The following is a 22946-nucleotide window of genomic DNA, read 5'->3' as shown; positions in this document are numbered from 1 at the left end:
GTCCATGCTTTGACTTGGCAACTTTGGAAAACTTACCATTTTTCTTAGTTTATGTTTGGCTGCCAGAGACATATCAGAAACCTCTTTATTATCACCAATAATAAAGCACTAAATTAGCTATCTACTGTAAGTTATGTTAAAAAGTTAAGTAAGCCTCAGGTATCCTTAAGTTAGAAAAGAAATTCTTATTTGGTAAAGGAAAGCTCTGTTTTATAACTTCCTTTGCTTAATCAATTTCTGTATATGCAGGTTAGTATTGTGTGTGTTTGTGGGTGTGTGTGATTACCAGACTGAATTTTAAAAAGCAAGCTCCAATTATATACCACCTATAGGAGATATAGATTAGATTCAGGATGCATACAGGTTGAGCTTAAAACACATCCAAAGATATATTATGTACATAGAAACCATAAGGTGTGTGAAATGGCTATAATAATAACAAAGTAGACTCTGTGACAAGTAACATTAGAGACAAGAAAAGCTATTTTATAATGATAAAAGGAACAATATATAAGGAAGATGTAATAATAAGTGTGCATTTGTCTAACGTAACCTCAGAATACATGAAGCATAAACTGATAGCAATGAAAGGGAATAGGCAATTTGAGATAAATAAAAACTATTAATTATATTTGAAAATTTCAATATTCCACCAGAAAAATTATAATTTATCAAGCTAGATTGTATTATTTATTATTAAATTAATCTTAATAAATTTTAGGAATGCCAAACATAAAATATATTTTCTAATCTAGAAGAATTAAATTTAAAAATAATACCAGGAAAAATATTTGTTAAATCCTCAAATGTTTGGAAACAATATGTTTCTTAATAATCCATAAAGAATTAAAAGGAAATCAATTAAAGAATCAAAAGGAAAATTTAAAAACATTTTGAACTGAATGGAAATAAAAACATATTTAAATGTATAAGATTAAAGGTTCATATTAGAAAGGAATAAAAATCTAATGCTCATAATCTAAACATCTACCTCAAGAATGGGGGCAGGTGCATGTCAATCCCAAAGTAAGTAGAAGGCAGGAGTAACAAAATCAGAATGAAAATAAAGGAAATATTTTTTTAAAAAAGAAGAATAGTATAAGAAAACAATAAGATCAGAAGCTGATCCTTTGCAAATTTTCAAAAAATTGATAAACCTTTAGCTAAACTGATCAGGAAAGGAATAGAAGATAATAATTACCAGTAACTGCAATGAAGAAGGGGATACAACTACAGACCCTACAGAAGCTAAAGGTTTTAGGGGAGAATTAGTCACAATTTGTAATAATAAGTCATATAAATGAAACTTGTAAATTCTTAGAAAGTAAAAAAACTACTAAAACTGACCCAAGAACAAATAGAAAATTTGTGCACACCTATTTTAATCAGATACATTGTATAATAGTTTAAAAATCTTGGTATAAAGAAAAGCCTAGGTTCAGATAGATTAATTCTAGCAAATGGCTTCAATTCCCATTAAAATTAGATCAATTCTATGCAAAATCTTTCCAAAAATTGAAAAGTATGAATTTAACCACTGCATTTTATGAGTCTAGTATTAATATGATAAACCAAATCAAATAAAAACACACAATAACATACAGAACTTTTACAAACATAAACATCTGCGCTAATTCAACTTAACAAAATGTTAACAAATTGAATCAACAATATATAAAACATGCATGAAAGATTGTTTTTACATTTGAAAAGTAGTTAAAACCTGACATTAATAGAATAAAATACAAAACTGTATGATTATCCCAGTAGATGACAAAAAAATTTCAAAATTAAATACCCATTCATCAAACTAAGAAGAATAATTCCTCTCTATGATAAAGGATATCTGTAAAAATTTTAAAAGCTTCTAGTATTATTCACTTAGTGATAAAAACTGAATTATTTAACCTAAGTTAAAATCAATGTAAGAATGTCTACTCATCTTATATTCAGTATTGGATTGAAGGGTCTAGCCAGTGTAATACTGTAAGAAAGAGAAAGCAAAAGCTAAAAATTGGAATAGAATAAGAAAATCTAGAGTTGTTCTTACTTGGCACAACTTTATGTCTAATACTTAAAGGAAAACTCAAAAAAAAAAAAAAATCCACTATAACTAATCAAGTTTGGCAAGGTTGCACTAATCCAGATCAGATCAATGTTCAGATTTCAATCTTATTTCCAAATCTTAACAATATTCAATCAAATGAAATTAAGAAAACAATTTTATTTATAATAGGATTAAAAGGAATAGAATACTTAAGCATAAATAAAAGAGCAAAGAAGTGATTAATGTATACCCTGAAAACTAAAAAATTATTGCTAATAGCAATTCAAGAAGAACTAAACGAAGAGATGTTTTCATGGATTGGAAGACCCAGACCCAGATTGTTAAGATGACAATTCTTCATATACTAATCTATAGATTTAGTGAAATTCCAATGAAAATCAGAAACTTCTTAAAATTAGTGCATTAAAGTTATACATAGTAGTTAGGTTCATTTTGATAAAATCATGCATGCAAGGAATTTTATTTACTCCAGTTCCTGTTCTACTCTACTGATCACTCCTTTATGTATTTATTTTTGATTGGTGCTTTCTACATATTCATAAAGTAGAATTCACTGGTGTATTTAAATATGCAAATAGCATGGTTTTCTTAAATTTATTGCACATGTACTCCCCTTTCCTATTCTTCCTTCCTTCCTTTCTTTTTTTTCAATTAGAATGTTTTTATTAAAATTATTGTACATTGACAATATCACATTTGTACCAGCTTACTTGATAAGCATTTCCAATGATTTTATACAAGTCTTCTTCAATTTCTTTCTTCAGTGTTATATAATTTTTATTGTAGAGCTCTTTAACCTCCTTGGTTAGATGAACTCTCAATTTTTGTTTTGGTCATTTTGTTGTTGTTTGTTCTTGAGGCTGTTGTGAATGAGATAGTTTTCCTTGATTTCTTTCTCAGTAAAATCACTCTGCATGTATAGGAAATTGTTTTATGAAGGTTGATCTTGTATTCTCATTCTTTGCTGAATTCATTTATCAGTGCTAGAAATCTTCTGATGAAGTTTTTGCTTTGTTTTGGTTTGGGTTGGTGGGTTTTTTTGTGGCTTTTTGATTGTTTGTTTTTTGGTCTTCTATGTATAGGATCGTGCCATCAGCAAAATCATGCCTATTTGTATCCCTTTAATTTCCTTTTCTAGCCTGATTGCTCTCACTAGAATTTCAACAACTATATCAAATGGAAGTGGTAAAAGTGGACATCCCTGTCTTATTCCTGATTTTAGAGGAAATGCTTTCAGTTTTTCTTCATTCAGTATAAAATTGACTTTAGGTTTGCTATACATAGCTTTTATAATGTTGAAGCAAGTTCCTTCTATTCAGTTTCTCCAGTGTTAACATGAATGGATACTAGGTTTTATCAAAGAGTTTTTCTGCATCTATTGACATGATCATATGATTCTTGTCCATAACTCTATTTATGTGGTGAATTACACTTATTGATTTGTGTATGTTGAACCAATATTGCATCCCTAGGATGTAACCTACCTAATCATGCTTTATTATCTTCTTGATATGTTTTCAAATATAGTTTGCTAATATTTTATTAAGAATTTTTTGTATCTATGTTCATCAGGAATATTGGTCTTTGGTTTCCTTAATGTCTTTTTCTGGTTTTGGCATCAAGGTTATTCTGGCTTTATGGAATGCATTAGGGAATGTTCCCTCCCTTTCAATTTCATGAACTAATTTGAGAAATATTTGTATTAATTTCAGGTCTTATCTTTACTATTTCCTGCCTTCCTCTGATTTTGGAATTAGTTTTTTTTTTTTCTTTTTTAAATGTCTTGAGGGAGCATAAGCTTATTTATTTGCAATCCCACTATTTTTTAATGTAATCACACAATGATATAAATTTTCATTAGAACTGCTTTCATACTATCCCAGATATTTTTATATGTTGGATCTCTGTTCTCATTTGCTGAAACATTTTGCTGTGTGTCAAGAAATTGATCTAAGGTCATATGGAATTGCAAATAGCCTGGTATAAGCAAAATGGCTTTTAAAAAAACTTGAGAGCCCAATTTTATCATTTATCATAAAGATAAAGCAATCAAGAAAGTGTGAATTTAATATAAAGATAGACAAATAGACCAATGGAAAAGAATTTTTTAAAAACATATATATATATATATATATATATATATAGAGAGAGAGAGAGAGAGAGAGAGAGAGAGAGAGAGAGAGAGGGATGATTTTCAATTGAAATGGATGATGGAAATAAATGTAAAAAAAAAACTTCTAGAAAAAACACAGAATAAATTCTTTGTGAATTTGGATTAGGCAAAATTTCTTAGTTATGACACTGAGAAAGCAATCAATGAAAGAAAAATTATAAATTGTTAGTTTATCAAAATAGCTCTTCTTTTAATTCACTGCTAAGAATGAAAGACAAACCACACAAAAGGAAATATTTGAAAATAACATATGTAATAAAGGACTTTTATCCAGAATATACAAATATCTTTAAACAAATTATTTTTTAAATGAGTAAAACAGATTTAAGCAGACACTTCACCCCCAAATATACATGAATTACAAATAAACTTGAAAACTTGTTTAACATAGTAATCATTGGAGAAATGTAAAATAAACAAACATTTGCTAGTTTAATTGTGATGGTTTTATGAGTGTATACTTACGTTAAAATTTTCAAATTATATGCATTATATATGTAAAGTTTATTGCATTTTAGTTATACCTCAATAAAACTATAATTTTCTAATTTAAAAATAATATCACAAAATAAATCAAGTCATATTCTAGAAGCAAATATTTGCAAATCATATATCTGATGACAACCTCTGTAAAGAATACATTAAAAAACTTTTACAACTCAATAAGATGGCAAACTAATTAAAATGAATTCAAAAGATCTGAATAGGCATTTTATCATACTTTATCAAAGAAAATATGAAATATTAGTAAGTATAAGGAAAGATAATTAATATTAAGAAAATGATTAAAGAAATTAATACAACAATGGAATATTACTATGCACCCACTAAAATGATTATAAGCAAAAATAACTACTATTGGTGAGGATATGTAGAAATAAAAAATTTTATATATTGCTGATGAGAATGTCAAGTGACACTTTGGAAATTGGTTTGGAAGTTTCTTGAAAAGTTAAAAATTTACCATATGGCTTAGCATTATAAATACCTATGTCCAAGGAAAAATGTAAATGTTCATAGCACCATTATTTAGAATATCTAAAAACAGAAAACCAGTAATTTAATAGAAAAAAAAATCATATACCCATACACATATTAGTCCTCCAAACTAAAAAGAAATAAACTACTCCTCCATGTAGCTGTGTGGGTAAACCTCAAGAGCACTATTTTGAATCAAAGAAGCCAGACCAATAGATCTACATGATTGCATGATTCTATTTCTATGGAATTTCTAGGAAAAAGATTAAAAATATAGAGACAAAGAGTGTATCAGTGGTCTTAGGTGGCTGAAATATGAGGGACAATTAAAACATCTTAATCCTGTATCATGGTGATTGATGGATGTACAATGATATAAACTTACTAAAACTTGTTGAACTGTACATATAAAATGTGTCAATGTTATGGTATATAAATCATGTCTTAATAAAACTGTTAAAAATTTCAAGAGATACCTATACTGGAATTAGATATTTAAGGATCATTAGTATATAGATGATCACTGTCACTGTAAAGTAGAGAAAACAAGCTAGGCAAAGTCTTTTGGAAGAGAAAATATAAGAATATAAGAGACATGGGGAGAAAAAGAACGTAGGGCAGATCTCTGTGAAACAGCAATTCTTAAAAAATCCAGCAAACACAAAAATGAGAAAATGTGGCTATAGAAGTAAAAAAATAAAATAAAATAAAATAAAAAAATAAATAAATAAAACAAAGGTTTTGGTGTCTCAGCCAGTGAGTATTTCTTGGAGGCAGGGTCCTTTAAGGAATATCAAATGCTACTGATACGTCAAGAAAGAAAAAGTCTGAAAGGTATCTGATGTGATCACCTGAGAATGACCTAGGAATGAGCCATTTTTGAGGAGCAGGAAGGGCACAAGTCAGTTCCAGTGGGCTGCAGTGTTGGGGCAGCAATGAGCTGCAGACAGGAAGTAAAGCAAGCCTGATTCAGGAAGTTTATCTGAAAAAGAAAGGAACAGATGAAGCAGGAAATGAAAGTGCAAGAACTTAAACAGAAGATTCAATAGCACATTGTGGTTGTAAATAGGAAAACAGGTTGAAGATTCAGAAGAGAAGTGTACTCCAATACATCAGTTCCATGAGAAGACAGAAAAGGTCAGAATTGGAAGCACAGAGTGAGGGATTAGGATTAAACAATATGGAACAATTCTTTCATGTATAAGAACAGAAGAAAGGATGGTATTATATAAGTGAATTTGTAGATTTCATGGCATTGGTAGAAGGCATTCATGGTAGCTTGTGTTTTCCCTGTAGGAAGCAAAGTTATCTGAGAGCAAGAACAGAAGTCATAATACCAAGAATTTGAGGAAAACAGTATAGTTTAAGGATGTAAGATGAAGTTGGTGATCATAAATTTACAATAATACAAATATAATTTTCTCTAGGAAAATTAATTTTTTTTCTAGTAACAAAAAATAACTTGGACATTTGAATTTGTTGGGGTTGGTTCTTTCAGAAAGTTGGTAGGTTAAGAGTGTTTAGAGTAAGAGGGTAACTGAAGAGTCAAATCACAGAACTGCACAAATTGGCACAAGGGCCCATACAGGTTGTCTTCCCTTGGATTCCCTTAAAATGAAGTCTAAAATAATAACTTGAGGACAGGTCATTTGGGAGGGGTCTTGGGATACAGGATGGAAGAATGGGGAGAATATGTTAGGAAATAAGGAGACACTAACTAAAGGGTGTATTTTTGAGCCACTTATTATTGTAGGCAACTGGGGCTGAATTCTACTGGAGACCTCTTAGAACCCTGTGGAAAGCTCCTTGGAGTCCTTCCTCTGTAAACCAGGATGCTGACACCTCAATCCACTAACTTGTCACTCTTTCCTGGAGAATTTCTCTTAGGAACATTAACTCCTCCCATCCTTTTAGGCTGCCTTCCCATGGCTAAATAAATTTCTTGACTTCAGGAAAAACTACTAGAAGCAGAAAACCAAAGAAAGTGGGGAAAGCTGAGCTTGAAGTGAAATTCAACAGTATCCAAGACTGCATAGGAACTGTCCACCACAGCTTCAGCTGAAAACCTGAGTAGGCCCAGAGCATGTGGTTCAAGGTGAAATTAAACCAATTGAACAAATAATTGGAGATTATAGGGGAGTTTTTTGACCATGAAAGTTACTTATATCCTCAGATTCATTAGTTTATCATCAGTAAATGAGGATGAAGATACACACCTTGTGTGGTTGCTGCTAGAATTAAAAGGACTCCCTACTATGTAAGGTGCTTAGCACATAGCCTGGTATACAGTAAGGCATATAGAATAAATACTATTATCTATTGAAATACATATTACAAATGTTAATCACTGCCTATACTAATTATAACAAGGGATTAAGTCAAACTCTGTAAAAGAATTTTACTACTTACCTGACTGTAGCATTTTGTATGCCAAGTCATGGCAATTACGTTTGGAAGGTCATTAAATTGTGGTAAAGTTTTAAAGTTACCTTCATGAATGAACAGGTAATTGGAATATCTTAAATATAAACTAATTCCCATGTATTCTCTGTCTTTTGGTTAAGATTGCATGTAAGCTTCCTTCAGACTAGAACGACAGATTCCCAAAGAAATATCCACAGATGTTCTATCAGTTTTATTTTTGAAATTTCCCCCTTTGGAACTTATCCAGATATTCAGGAACAATCTAAATGCATCCTACTTTGAAACATCCTCTCATGTCAAGTGAGTTTTCTTTAATTCTAGTTTAAATCTTTAATGCTGCAGTTTTGTTTTTACTCATTTTCTCTTCAGTGGAAAGAAAGGAACAGCTGGTTACTATTATCAACTTTCTTTTGTGTGGAATTTATTAAATATGCAACACTTGAATTTTTTTTTCTTGTCTGTCTGGACATAGAATGCCCAAAACTTTGCTTTTATTTATTTATTTTTAACACAAAGAGTGATAGAATTTAAAATAAAGAATCCTTGCAGATCATCTATCCTAATATAAAACCTGATTAATTACTATAGTTAATATTGTCATCCAGCATTTCTTTTGTACATCTTGTGGTTAATTGCTTAATATATCATTTGCTTAACAATCAACTGAAATGTTATTCTTTTTCTTCTGAATGATAAAAACCCATTGCATATTAATAATATTAATTATTAATCTACCATATGATTTTCCCAATTTATCATTTTCCTTTTAGTTTAATTTTGCCTTGGGTACATGTGAATAGTCTCTCTTTTGAATTGTTTGTTGTTGTTCCATGCTCAGAGATGCATTATCTACCCCGAGCTCTGAGCTGTGTTCACCTATATTTTCTTCTAGTTTTTAAAAGTTTTTAATTCAGCTCTTTACTCCTTCTAGAATTAACTTAAATGCAAGATTGTATATTTATTTTATTTCATTTTTATTATAGTGTATTATTTTAGCCTTTGCAATATTTTATATCATGAATCTGTTAACGTATATATTCAAGAAACATTAGATATCAGTGACTGTTTGATAGATACCAAAATGTTCACTATGTAACTTTCCTCTGCCAGTTTCACACTCAGAAATAATATTACCCAACTATATTTCTGTTCCTTACACTGAAGGGCATTTTGAAAGACTTTGTCTCTTGCTTTGAAGAAATCCAGGTTATCCCTGATCTGTTTTAAAAACAAGTGAGCTTAATGGTTTTAGAGCCCAGGTTGTTTACTGAGTGAGTTGAATTGGGGATCTTGAAAACATTACTTAATGTCTCTGTCTTCTGTTTCCTGATTTGTAAAATGAAAATAGTGATCCTGTGTTTATCCTGGGTTGTCATAGAATTTCAAGATGCCTGTAGCAGTGCCTGGAACATAGTGAAAACTATAAATGTGTTTGATGAATATAATAATAATGGAGTAAATAACTTGTTTTCAGTGAACCTTACTTGCTTTCAGTGACCTGTTTGCTTTTTACATTAAAACTTACACTTTAAAAGATCCATTGTAGGTTTTTTCTAGTCACCAACTTGAAGCAGAGTCTTTCTTCTTTAGCCTTCTGCCATACCTCTTACCCTCTTGCCATATAGCATAAAGCCCATCAGACTATCAACTCCATTCAATATGCTATTATTTAACTTTAAAAAATTGACCACATAAAAGCTTGCGTATCTCCTTATAGATACATAGCCCTTTAATATAGAGAAAGCTCATTTTTTCCATCTATAGGAACCATTATTTGTGTGGGGTGTGTGCTGGTGATTGAACCCAGGGCTTCATGCTTGTTAAACCCATACTCTACCACTAAGCTACTCCCCTGAACCCAGAATCAGTATTTATAAATAAAGAGTGTCTTCATTTTTAATTATATTCTAAAGTTAATAATGCTGTCCATAGAATTACTGTTGTCTTCATATATCAAAAACTTCATTTTGTTAACTTGTGTTCAATATCTTTTATGAAAACATTTATACACTGTATTATTTCTCAGCTGCTAACTATATAGATATATTATTTAGTGCACTTGTGAGCTTCCTAGTTGTTATGTTGCTTCTGAGTTCTGTTTTGTTTCATTTTTGAGGTCCTGGATGTTGAACCCAAGGCCTCATGCACGCTAGGCAAGCAAACACTTTTCCACTGATCTCTACCAACAGCTTTTGGTCCTAAATGATACCCTCTTCATCACGACTATTCAGTGGAATTTTCTGTGAAGATGGAAATGTCCTAATCGTGTCTCCTGAAATATGGCTAGGAGAGTTGAGGAACTGAGTTTTAACTTTTTCATTTAATCAATTTAAGTAGCTACATATTGCTGGTGGTACAACTCTAAAGTAACTCCTGGGTCCTGTGTTTTCAGATCTAACTCCTTAGCTTCATTGTAACTATTTCACTGAACATGATTTGTATAATTTTGTCATTTTTTTGTTTAGGCATATATATTCTTATATTCTGGTGATCAAGTTATTTTTTACTTCTTGTATTGTCAATATTATAATAATTATATATGTTCTTAGGTGATTGGGACTCTATGCACACATATTTCTGTAGAATGTTTCAGTATCTGATGCCTTCTTCCTTAAAATGGGATACTTGCTTTTTGATAACATTTTGCAAGTAGCAATAATAATGTTCAATGCAAAAGAAAAACAGAAAATATAAAAGAGAGAATAAAAATTACCTTAGTGGCATAAAGCATGTATATTCATGCACACACATACACAGTATAATAGACTTGGTTGACTCCTTTATATATATAATATTTTATTTTTAAATATTTACTGATTGTGCAGATAATATATGTTTATAGCTAGAAAGAAATTTTAAAATATTAAACTACTTTTAATTTTAGGCTTGTATTTTCTCAATATTATTTTTAAGATCTATAGATAGACAGATATACTGGTGAACAGATATATGGATAGGCAGACAGGTATTTTCTAAGAACTTTAAATGTTCTCCAGATATGCAGAGTGTGCCAATAAATGTGTACACCTTTCAGACAGAAACCAAGTTAAAAAATAAAAATCAATATGGGCATGTATCATCCACAATGGCATTAGTAGCCATTTTGAATATTTATAACTTTAAAATAATAAAAATAAGTATGGTTAACATTTATTCACTAAATTTTTCTATTGATTAATTAAATTTTTCTTTTTAAACCATGAGAATTTTCTTATAAAATTTCTAAGCATGATTTTAATGGCTGTATTATGGTCTGTCCCTTGTATATATATACCATAATTTATTTAATTAGTTCTCTTTATTGGACATTTAGGATACTTTTCTTTTTTTCCTAATAAATAGGATGGTGCCCTATGTATTCGTGCCTTAAACTTTTCACCTCTGATTCTTCTTTTGGATATATTCTTAAAAGTGAAAGCACTTCACTAAAAAGTGCTTAAAAATCCTTGATACATACTGCCAAATTACCCTCCAAAAAGTTCTGTCCCTTATAGAGGAACATAAATAAATCTTGTTCTAGTTCCACTCTTTCATCAATTTTTTTCAGCTTTTTTTTGAACCTTTAAACTTCTTTTTGGTTTTAGAACCTAGATTGTTATTGAATAAATGTTTCTTTTAAGGGATTAACAAACTACTCGTTGGTTATAAATATCCAAATAATGTAACTCTCCTGTTTTTTCTTAGCAAAGGATGTAACATTTTCACTGTATAAATTGTTTCTTTATAGGGTGAACAAGGAGCAAAAGGAGACCCAGGACTGGCTGGCCTTAATGGACAAGATGTAAGCCTAACTGTCTTTTTTCTAATCTTCTGTTTACATTTTGCCACTGAAATAGTTTATCTAGTGCCATTAAGATTTGACTGTCCTTGGCAGAACTAGCCATAGTGGAGCAAAATTAAGAAGCAAGGCAGCTTTTCGGATTTGGGTGAAGGGGCAGTGTTTGTAGTTTTTGTTTTGTTTTGTTTTCATGGCATATTAGCAGCACAGTTTTTATTTTTAATTATTTGGCTTTTATATATTTCATATATGTGCTTACCTTTAGCAGCTCTTTTGTATTTGCTCTTTCTGGTGTATTTTTTTAAGTCTTCCTTTCTCTATTTACTTTCTTCTTACATATATTCTGTAGGGGCCTGTACCGTCACCCTGACTGCTCTCTCCAAATCCCCATTAGAGAGAAGAAGTGTAGGGAGACCTCTGTATCTGGACTGCTCCCTGACCACCAGTTCCTGACCTTGGAATGTACAGCCAGTGACATCCCTGCTTCCCAGTCATCTCCTTCCCTTTCCCTCAAGACAGTCATCACCTCTTCCCCTCCAGAATATCATCCTAGTTTTTAGGAGGAAATTTGAATAATAGCCTGAATCTGAGCTTTCTTCTGAAATATAATCTCGTTTAAAGTCATCAAACTCTCCATTTGCTATTGACATCCTAACTTTACTGGGGGAAGTATCCAAAATAAGAATTATTTTTTAATTTTGATTTCCTTATCTCACTTACATAAGACCTAAAAGACCACCCTGCCTGCTCTATGAATAAGCTAAGGAAATAATACCTAGGACTGTATCGGGTTCCCTAATGCCTCTGTGCATCTTCTATGAAGAAGATCATTACAATGAGAAGCAAAGCTGAAGACCAATCCTTGGGGCTAGTGGTGGATTAAGAGGGCTCCCTGAGGGAAGCTCCTGTGGAAGAATGTCCCTAGAAGTTAACCCTTGTAACCAACACTGGCCTGAGGCTCTAATTTCCCATCCTATCACCCCCTCATACATAGTTTTACTACCTTGTTTAGTTTCCAGAAAGCTCTATTCACATCTAAAATATAACACTCATTCCTGTTCCTCTGCTCCTTTGAAGTGATTTTCCCACATCCAAGAATGGGCTCTAGTACCAATGGCTTCTATCTGGGAAGTCACTCTCTCCACCTTAGCACATCTGGACACTGACACATGTTTAAACAGACTAGCAGACTTGCCTCCCTACCCATTACTAGAGGTTCTGGAGCAGAAGGCCAGCGCCTAGTTTGTATCCCAGTTCTACCACTAGCTGAGCAAATCACTTCTCAGAGTCTATAAAATGATAGACTTAGACTTTAGACTGACTTACTTCTCCATGATGAAAGTGTCCTCTGATCTTATATAAAGAGATTATTAAGATTCCAAACTTGAAAAGTATGATGAGATTTGAAGCTTCATTCTGGTTTTTTTGAATGCTTGCAATATATAAGGTGCTGTGGAGAAAATAAAACCAGAAAAGTAGCAGGATCCAGAGTGTAGGAAGTACTGCATTTGAGAATATCAGTTCTTCCTATGAACACAAGGGAGATAGGATCCAAGCTGTGTCTAAATGAAGATTCATTTTACATGTGTCCTAAAATGGGTAGTTTGGGCCTTAGCCTGGTTTTCTGTTCTTTCTATTGTTTCTCCCTAAAATCAAAGACTATGTCTTAGAATTCCTGGTGTTACCAGAATCCTATGCCAGAGGTCCTACTCTGGGGTCCCAACAAATCAGGTACAGCCACTCACCCCAAAAAACAAATGAAAAAAAGTAATGGTTAAGAGAAGGAAGGGAGCTTTAATCATTGTAGCTATACCAGGAAAACAGGGGCACCCACATCCTCAACCCTGACTGTAAGGATACTGACATGAGCTTCCAGATTATATAGATGAGGGGAAATATGCATCATCCCGCAGGCTTGGCCAAACAGGGATTTGGTTGCCCATCATCTCAGGACTGTACAGGCAGGCCCTTAACGTTGCTATTATCTGGTAATTTCAGCTCATCACAGGATGTTTAAGGATCAGACCTATTGTTCCTGGAATCCAAGGTGACTCAGAGCAAAGGAGACAGATGCAAAATGGAGGTGGACATGCCAAGATTTTAATTCTGCTTTTAGTTACTCATTGGACATTTGCAGACCCAAATGAAGAGTCTTAAAGTCCCTGTTACAGTAGTATTTAGTAATGTTTAGGGAAAGGTACACAGAGATATTGCAGAGGTGAAAGATAAGATAGATAGGTAGGTAGGTAGGTAGGTAGGTAGGTAGGTAGGTAGGTAGATAGATGGATGGATCTATATATCATTGATACATACATATAAATTTGGCACTTGACCAGAATGAAAACTCAAAAATTATCCAACACTGTGACCATTCTTTATGGGAAAGATTTTTAACTTGTGAGTAATATAAGAGCATCTAAAAGATAAACTGCAGTGTTGTAAAGAAAAATCACTTTCTGTGCATGCGAGCTCTCTCAGATACAGAAGCAAAACAAAAATTTTTTAAAGTTTGTAAAACTAATGTTAGAGCTAAAATAATATTAGAGAAAGAATTTTTCCAAACATCTGAGTCAAACTGGAATTTAAAGATTAGGAAATTTTCTTTGTTGTCTGAAAGGAAGCTGATAGGCCTTTTAGAATTAATCAGTTGATACATAGTATGTTGGAGTACCTACCACAAAGTCCAAATTCTCTGGCTGCCACTGTCTGAACTTCCTATCTGAACAAAACCAAACTTGCTGGGAGGGCCCAGAGCCCAGTGGGCCCTGTGACTATGACCTTTTCTCCCCAGGAGGGATCCTGAAAGAGTCCTTCACAGGCCCCAAACACAGAGGTGCTATTTCTTTAGCACCATAATTGTTTAATGTAGCTCATTAAGAACACTATAAAGCATGACAAAGGACATTAACTTTTCTCACTTGGTTACTTAATTGATATGTAGATGGTGTTATTTTCCTTTGCTTAATTTTGCCAAAGATATTCAGGAGTCATGATCAAGAAGTAAGAAAAAGTAATGAAATTTCTCCTCTTTCTCCTCTACTATCCCTTGATTAAAGAATCTTATGTTGTATTATTGTACCATCAGTACTGGAAATATTGATATCATGTTGTAGCATATAAATTGTTTGTACAAGAAATTCAAAGTTCAGCCCTTGCTCAGCTTTATGTGGTAGCTAGAACAGGGGGCAATAACATCCTTATTTTCAGAGGCAACAAATGAAGGCTTAGCAAATTAAGCAACTTTATTTTAGAAAATAATAAAATAGGGGCTGGGGCTGGGGCTGGGGCTGAGTGGTGTAGTGCTTGCCTTACACATGTGAGGCACTGGGTTCTATCCTCAGCACCACATATAAATAAATAAATAAATAAATAAGTAAAATAAAGATATTGTGTCTATCTACAACTAAAAAAAAATGAAAATAGTAAAATCAGCCTTTAACCTCAGTGTTTGACAGAAAAGTCTTTTCCTGACTATATTGTGCTATACATCATTGCCTATTTTTTAATGCTAAAATAAATAACAGCCTCTGCAGACTAAAGTAATTCAGCATTTATGACAGTTCACTCTGTCAGTATGCACAGGTATACATCCATATGGGTTGAAACTATTAAAACGGCAATTTTAATCTGAAATGAAGTCGTCATGATGGAGATTATCACTTCAAAAATATTCTATTAGAGTGCATAGTGAACAAGCTTGATGGGCCAGCTCACTCCTTTCTGAACTACTTTCTAAGTCAAAATAAGTTGGAATGATTTAATATTTCTATGCCCTTTTTAATAATCTTTATTGTAATATATCACATAAGCCTGAATGTCAATGTATCTTATAATAATTTTTTCTATGCTAGTTTTCCCATAAAATGGACCAGATTACTTCAGAAAATATAAACCTTAATTAAAGAGAGGTATATAGAAGTTCAGTCTCAATAGGGCACTCTTGGCATTTTGGGCAAGGCAATTCTTTGCCATGTGGTCTGTCCTTCAAAAGCAGAACATTTAGCATCCTTGAGGTTTACCAAATAATATTAAATGCCCATAACAGCCCCTAATCATTTCTTGCTCGCTTGCTCTCTCTAGCTCTCTCTTGCTCTCTATGGTATTAGTAGTTTCCTTATAGTTTAAATAAAGTATATCAAACATACATTGAAATTGTAAAAAAATTGAATTGCTAGAATGTATATTTTAAAATTTAAAACTTCATCTTGATACACAGTCTAGTGTACAATTAAATGATTTTGATAATATGAGATGCATTCAATAAGTGATATCTTAGAACAGACTTGAGGAGTATTGCATAGTTATCATCATGAAACCAGGCTACCTGAATTCAAGTTCCAGCTCTGCACTAATAATGATATAGCTGGCATAGTACATTATTTATTCTTTTTGTCTTTATTTGCACAATGATATGTTAATATTAATGGTACTTACCTCACAGGATTTTTTTGGGAGGATCCAAAGACTTATCATATATTAAGCATTTAGAACAATGTCTTCCATATAGTAAAGAGCTATAAAACAGTTGCTGTTATTAAAAACTGGATTAAACACAACACATTTAGCTCTAATAGAAAAATCTTTTCATTTATTTGATTTTTGTAAGGTTATGTAATATTAGAAAAGTAGATTTTCATCATTAAGTTTAGTGTCTTCTCTGCATCTTTACTGTGGTCTTTCAAACATCCCTTATCAGAATATCATTTGATGTTTCTAAAATAATCATGTTAATCTCCTTATACCAATGCAATCTTGTGCTACTAAATACAAAATATTGAAATTACAAACCCAGAACTCCACTGGCGACAGCTGTTGCCAATGCAGGAAGTAAGGTGCAGTTAGTGGAACCTGAGGCAAAGTTAATTAATGGGTTAAAAATTTCCACAAATAACATTATTTTGTATCATCTGGTTTTTAAGGATGCTACACCTCATGAGAAGTAGTTCTTGCAGTAAAAATTTTATTCTCTACTTGCTTTTGTAATTCCAGTTCAGCTTCCATTTGCCTTTGGATCAGAGTTTCTATCTCCACATTACACATGCAGAATCAGCTGCTGTGCTTTTAAGTATCTTTATGTACATGAATTTTATTTAAAACTTTCGTAGTAGATACCCATCTTATTCCATCTTAATTTTAGTGTCTGTTCCCTTTGGTGCTTTATGCTGTTTGGAGAGTACTGTGCCTTTTCGCCCCAGCACTCAATAACCATTGATAGTTTCATCAGGGAGAAAAACTGTCCCTGAGAAAAGCATCACTGATTTAATTCTTAGAGCTTATTACAATGCCATGGCCTTAACAACATTGTACTTTGTCACAGGTGGACATGAGTTACATGGGTCCACTTCAATGGCCGTGAAAGTAGAAGCTTGATGAATACAGTGTTTCTCAGTTGCATTTTAACCTATGTGAGTTAAAGCACAGTTGTTACCTATCCATCAAACTGAGTATAAAACAGAACAGAAAGAACGGTTAATTATCCCTTAAACTTGTACTTAAAGAATAAAAAGCAACATTTGTTAGGCGCCTGCCATGTACTAAATGTTTTTACAACATGATTCTCATAAGAACTATTCAAAATAACTATTATTTTTACCTATCTTATAGGGATGCTTAAGTAAACTACCTAAGATAATACATAAAATGCTATTTCTCTACTGACTCTCCTGACCTTCATGTTTCTGATGTCTTCAACACCTCTCATAGAATTGAGCATCCTGGGGAGCTGCTCTCTTCACACCCCCTGTAGAAATCTATGATGATACCGAGTAGTTGCATTGTCTTGTAAATGTTATTCCTCACCCCATGCCTGGCCATGGTTGACTCAACCCAAGAAAGTTAGCTGAGTCAACTACCAATAAGTCTTTTCTCTGGAAGTTATACTTAGGATTGATTTATCAGGAAAAAAACCTTTAAAATTTTTAATGTATTATTTTATGCCTACAAAATAATATATGGAATGCATGTAATGGTTATGAATAATAGTTATAGCTGGAACATCACCAAATTCAGAAATCATTTTAAGAACTAAAAATCATCATCCTCTCAAAGCTGCCAGTGTGGTTCTCCCATCCCACCTCCACTCCAGAGTTAGTAATTTTCTTAAATGTTGTACTTACTGCTTTCTTCCATTTTTAGGAATTATGTTTTCATATTCATGTTTATAAGGAATATATTGATTAGTCTTACGTGTTTGAGATTTTCTGATTTTTGTTAAATAAATGCATCTCAGGGTTTTTATCAGCTATTTCTTTTGTCACGTTTGTCCTTTCTCTGTATAGTTTTGCATGAGCAAGAAAACATAAAACTGCTTTTAAATAAATTTTTAGCACAATAAGTGGCACAACCTCCCAGCCAGCTACTTAACCCAGCTCCCTTTCCCAGTCCACTGCCTCCACATCTACCAGTCCTGCCTGCCAGTATGTTCCCATTCTAAACATGGCTCTCCATCTCCACTGTTACCACCCATCCCAACCATCTTGCTCTCCTGCCCAGAAAGCTGTCATAACCACTTTACTGCTCTCTTGCTGCCTAAAGTATACATTTTACCTTATAGCCAAAGCAATACTTTTAAAATTGTAACACCATGTTATTTTCCTGATTACAACACACTTAAATGGCTTCCTGTTGCACTTTTTAAAATTTCCTCTTCCTCACCATGGCCTGCAGTTCTCTATGTGCCATGATCTATGACCAACCCTATTCTTCTTCACCTGCATGCCAGTGACACTCCTTCCACCTTGGGGATTTTTTGGTCTGCTGTTCCTACCACACTCATACTTTTCCCCAGGATCATTGTATGGCTGGATTCTTCTGAAATAACAGATGTCCCCTGAACACAGAGGCTGTTTCTGACCACCCTACCTGAAGTAGCAGCTTTCCCCTTCACTCATCAGTAAGCCTGTGGACCTGTTTGTTGTCAGTCTCCCTCCTTCTATGAGTTCCAAGAGGGCAGGAACCTTGATTTTGTTAAAGAAAAAAGTTATTCTATTGTTTATTTTTTTAATGGCAAGAAAGTCTTTATTCAAGACTATTGCAGAAGGGGAACTTCAGTAAGGGAGAGAGATTGGGCTCAAATCCAAATACAACAAGGGCAAGGGGACATTCCATAGTTAATAAGTAGAGAAAAGGGGGCCAGTGGATAGAAACTTCATAAGAGGAGATATCAAGGGTGGGGTGATTCTTGGATGACCTGATATAAGAAAATTCTTACTAAACAAAGGCCAGTAACTTAGATAGCAAAGAAAGAGGATGACAAACAGATATCAAGGGTGGGAGATTTTTCCTAAATGGACTTAGGAAGATTCTTGCTATAACTGGCCTGGGCATGCCAAGGACAGAAAGCAGGGTGAAGTTTAGAGCTTATTGACAAGAGGGCTGAGGAAAACCTGATTGAAAGGAGGTTATGGAGAGAATATTTAACAACTTCTGATTCTTTTTATTTCTCTAAGACAGTATTATCCAATAGAAATATAATGAAAGCCACAAATTCAAGACAAACATATATTACATTTTTTAGCAGCCATATCAGAAAAGGCAAAAAAAAAAATAAGGTAGTTGAAGCTACTTTTAAAAATATATTTCAGTTATTTCATTATATTCAAATGTTGCCATTTCAACACATCATTGATATAAAATTTATTAATGAAGTATTTTACATTCTTACAGCAAATATTAGAAACCTAATGATATTTTACTTTCATAGCACATCTCAGTTCAAATAGTCCCATTTTAAGAGTTCAGAACTACCTGTGCTTGAGGTATTGTAATGGACAGTGCAGATTGAAGTCTAGAAGAGTGAGTGCACACCAGTGATATAGTACATGTTTATTGGATAAATGGATGAATGGATGATAAAAATCTATTCCCAGAAATGACGATTGTCTTCCCCCATGTAGTTAGGATATGCTGTTGCCAAGTTTTACTCTGAAAACATATATGATTTTGGAAGCAATGGATATGTCAAATAATAATAATAAATCTTAAATATATTTATTTATTTTTTACTCTTTATTTTTGTAACTATTCCAGAATAATGATAGAAAAAATATATATAACTATGGTTTTTGTTCAGAAAGCATTTATACAACTATACAAAATCTTTTGGACAGTTAGATGTTGTTTTCATTCATTAAAACTTTTTTTTTTAATGTATAAAATTCAAGTTTCCACATGCTCTCTGCAACAAGATTATTTTAAGTATCTGGTTTTCTTTTGTTTCCTTCTATCCATTTCTGGTTTTGGATTGAGTAGCTACATATTCTGGCATTTGGCACTATTTATTCATTACAAAATGTCAGGGTAGTAATAGCTGGATCCCTGAGTGAGCAACAGTAAGACACTTGGATTTACTATGTGTAGTGTGGCTTCAGAATATTTCCTTTTTCCATCATTGTTCTTCACTCACCCAGTGTGTTAAATTAAAGGATGAAGGAAGATTTTTCTTTCTATTTACCACGCAGTGAGGATATGTCTATCTAACTTTCTTTCCATTTACACTGTGAATACTTTCAGCTGTAGAACTGATCTCCTCCAGTGAAATCTATTGTGGCATTCACGAAAGCTGTCATTTCCAAGTCAGATCAACTAAATACCCATGAAAACACCAAAGAGTCCAGAGGATTCATGAAAATATTTATCTGATATTCTGTCTATGTCTTTTGTAGTCCCACTTGATATCTTTATAAATCCAGGTTTTAAAAAAGAAAGGAATTAGAACACTAAAGCACACTTTAAAACAGGAAAGGGATTACATTTTAGCTCCTGCATTGTGATTGACAGAAAAAGAATGCATCCTTCATTCCTTTTTCCCCACAATTAAATTTCTTGATAGAGATGTAAAAATGTTTTTGATTTAACTCTTGAATATTTTGGCAAGCTTTATAAAGGCCAAATCAATGCTAAATCAGAGGTATTTACAACATCCACAAATTTAATCCAAAGTGGATACTTAAAAGCTCATATAGATCTAAATGATGTTCTCCCAGATGGTGAATTAATGTCATTTTAGCAGGAAGCAAAGTTGCACAAATATGCAGTATTGAGAACTCGTGCTGATTTAATGTATCTGTACCCACCACAGCACAGATGTTGCTTATCATTTTAGTGCCAGTTGTCTTTATTTTTCTCTATACCACAAAAGGAAGAATGGGATTTGGGAGTTCAGTAAATTATGATTTATTTTGTTACTAATGACTTGTTTGAAATTGAATCTTTCTATGACCTGTATTAAAAAATCATATTGGTTATCTTCTTTGTGTAGGGTTTGAAGGGTGACTTGGGTCCTCGTGGTCCACCTGGTCCAAAAGGAGAAAAGGTATTGTATTACCAAAAATGTGTCAACCTTTTCTTAAGAAAACATCAGAAACCTGTGCAGTGACTTCTTGTTGATACCATTTAATTGCCAAAAACATTTAAAAACTAACCAAAGACATTAAAAGCATATCAACAATAACAAAGCCTTTTGGTTCATTTAATTAGTTTGAGGAGACTAAATGTGCAATTGCTAGTTGACTTAACTGGTGTTTATAAGATTTCCCTTTTCTTACCCTTGCTTAACAGCATGCTGTAGTCAATCTTAAATTAGCAAAGGTGTCTTATATTGGGGAACTCATCCAACAATACTGAGCTGCCACCATAATTGTGAAGCAGGTGGCTTTGGGAGTAAAGAATCTAACTTGAAATCTCAGTCTTAGTCTAAATGCTCCATTTCCTGCCACATTTTCCCATATGCTATTTGTTAATGGTTTATTGGCAGTAACCTTGAAAAGAGAATTAAGGAATAGTACAAGCAAGAGTCGTGTTGAATAAGGTCATTAGGCGACCTCAACTTGATGAAAATTGTTAATGTGTATGTTTTACACTGTATTTTGTTCTCGGCTTTCAGCACATTTAAAAATCCTTATCTATCTTCAATATTTATCTCTGCATCAAAGGTGATCTTGTAAATTTGTTCTTAGTGACTAACTTAAGCTACAGCAATATCCCTTAACAATTATCAATTATTTTAATTCAGTTTCCCCCCCACACCAAAAAATGAAACACAATTTAGTAAGTCTTGACTTCTAAGTTAGCTAAATTTAGTGAGAAAAAAAAAAGAAGTTAAGGCTACTCTCAAAAGGAGAATACGAAATCCTAGTGCCCTTTGCCATACAGGATAGACTTATGAACCCCATAATGTTCAACTAAACAAGAACCATAAGCAAGGATGGTCAGTCAGAATGATTGAGAGTTCTTATGAAATAGAGTTCCCGAGACAATAAGCACAGAAGTGACACAGTGGAAAATAGTGAACTTTTAAATTAACCATTTTTTAAAAGATTTTTAATGCCTTATTAACATATACACCTGAAAATTTGTATTCATATAGGTCAGAAAAGCAATTTCATCATTTGAATATACATAAATATATGCAGAGCCACTTAAATATAGGCAGAGCCTCTTACAGTTGCCTCTTGCAAGGGCAATGCCAATTCAGCAGAGCTTAGAAGAGGCTGTGAGAACTGTTTTTTTGCAGCTGGAGGCATGAAGTGGGGAGATCCACTTATTATTTCTGCTGATCCTTATACTAACTTTGTCAGAAAAATTATCTGTCACTGTGACACTTCCCAGCTGCTCCATTGGCAAGTAACCATATTTGAAAAGATATTTTTTCCTAATTTTGAATTAGTAGTCAAAAGAACAGAAAATTAGATTATTTTAGCTTTTCAAAACAATCTCGGCTGCTGCAAAAAGCATGTGGGTGCATAAGGCAATTTTTATATCATGAGAACTAAAGGACACACATTTTTCATCGTGCAGAGACTTTTATCAAGATAAATTCAGTTTTTCTGTCCTTCAATATTTATCTACAGGTATTGCTTCTATACACTCAGAAACTTACAAATAATGTGCAAAAGAGTGATTATTGATAATTTTAACTTTCTTTCATCTATTTTAGGGAGACATGGGGCCTCCAGGACCAACAGCCTTAACTGTAAGTATTCTTGAATTCAAAATTTAAAATTGAAATCTATTACTCTGCTTATTATTTATACCACATCATGGCTAAACTAGAATTTGAATCACAGAGTATTTTAAAAAATGATAATGACATTAGAGTACATCTAGCCAAACCTCCACATTTTAAATATGGGGTATATTCTCTTAATAGTGAAGTACTTAACCTGAGGTCATACAGATAGTTACTATGAAAGCCTATAATCAGTATCTACCCTGAGCAATTTTTTCTATCTTCAAAGAGTTCATAATTGTGTCCCTTAAATGTTTGATTAAGTATTCTTTTTTAAATAAAAATTGTATTAAAAGTAAATGGAAGCAAAGTAGTTCTACTTTGTCTGGAAACTATAAAGGAACAAAGCAAACTATAATTACCCAAACCCTACCTATTTAAGCTGATTGTTATAGTCCACCATGCCTGTCTACTACCATTGTTATTTTCCTACTTGATTTATTCCTAAGTTTCCAAATGGTAAAATGGTGACCAATAAACCAGATGTGTTTATCATGTGAACATAATGGGATTGTTC

At 32.8% G+C, this 22946-nt stretch overlaps 1 protein-coding gene across 1 annotated transcript in view; it reads left to right on the top strand.

Annotated features, from left to right (window-relative positions):
* Positions 1 to 22946, top strand: part of Col19a1 (collagen type XIX alpha 1 chain) — a 312219-nt gene that overhangs the window by 105596 nt on the left and 183677 nt on the right. The window contains exons 11-13 of the mRNA XM_027928313.2: positions 11371 to 11424; positions 20681 to 20734; positions 22358 to 22393. Coding sequence (XP_027784114.2) covers positions 11371 to 11424; positions 20681 to 20734; positions 22358 to 22393 — 144 coding nt within the window. The remainder of the gene's footprint in view (positions 1 to 11370; positions 11425 to 20680; positions 20735 to 22357; positions 22394 to 22946) is intronic.

This window comes from Marmota flaviventris, chromosome 6 (genome assembly GCF_047511675.1).
Source record: "Marmota flaviventris isolate mMarFla1 chromosome 6, mMarFla1.hap1, whole genome shotgun sequence".
Lineage (NCBI taxonomy): Eukaryota > Metazoa > Chordata > Mammalia > Rodentia > Sciuridae > Marmota > Marmota flaviventris.
This window is presented reverse-complemented; position numbering and strand designations above follow the sequence as displayed.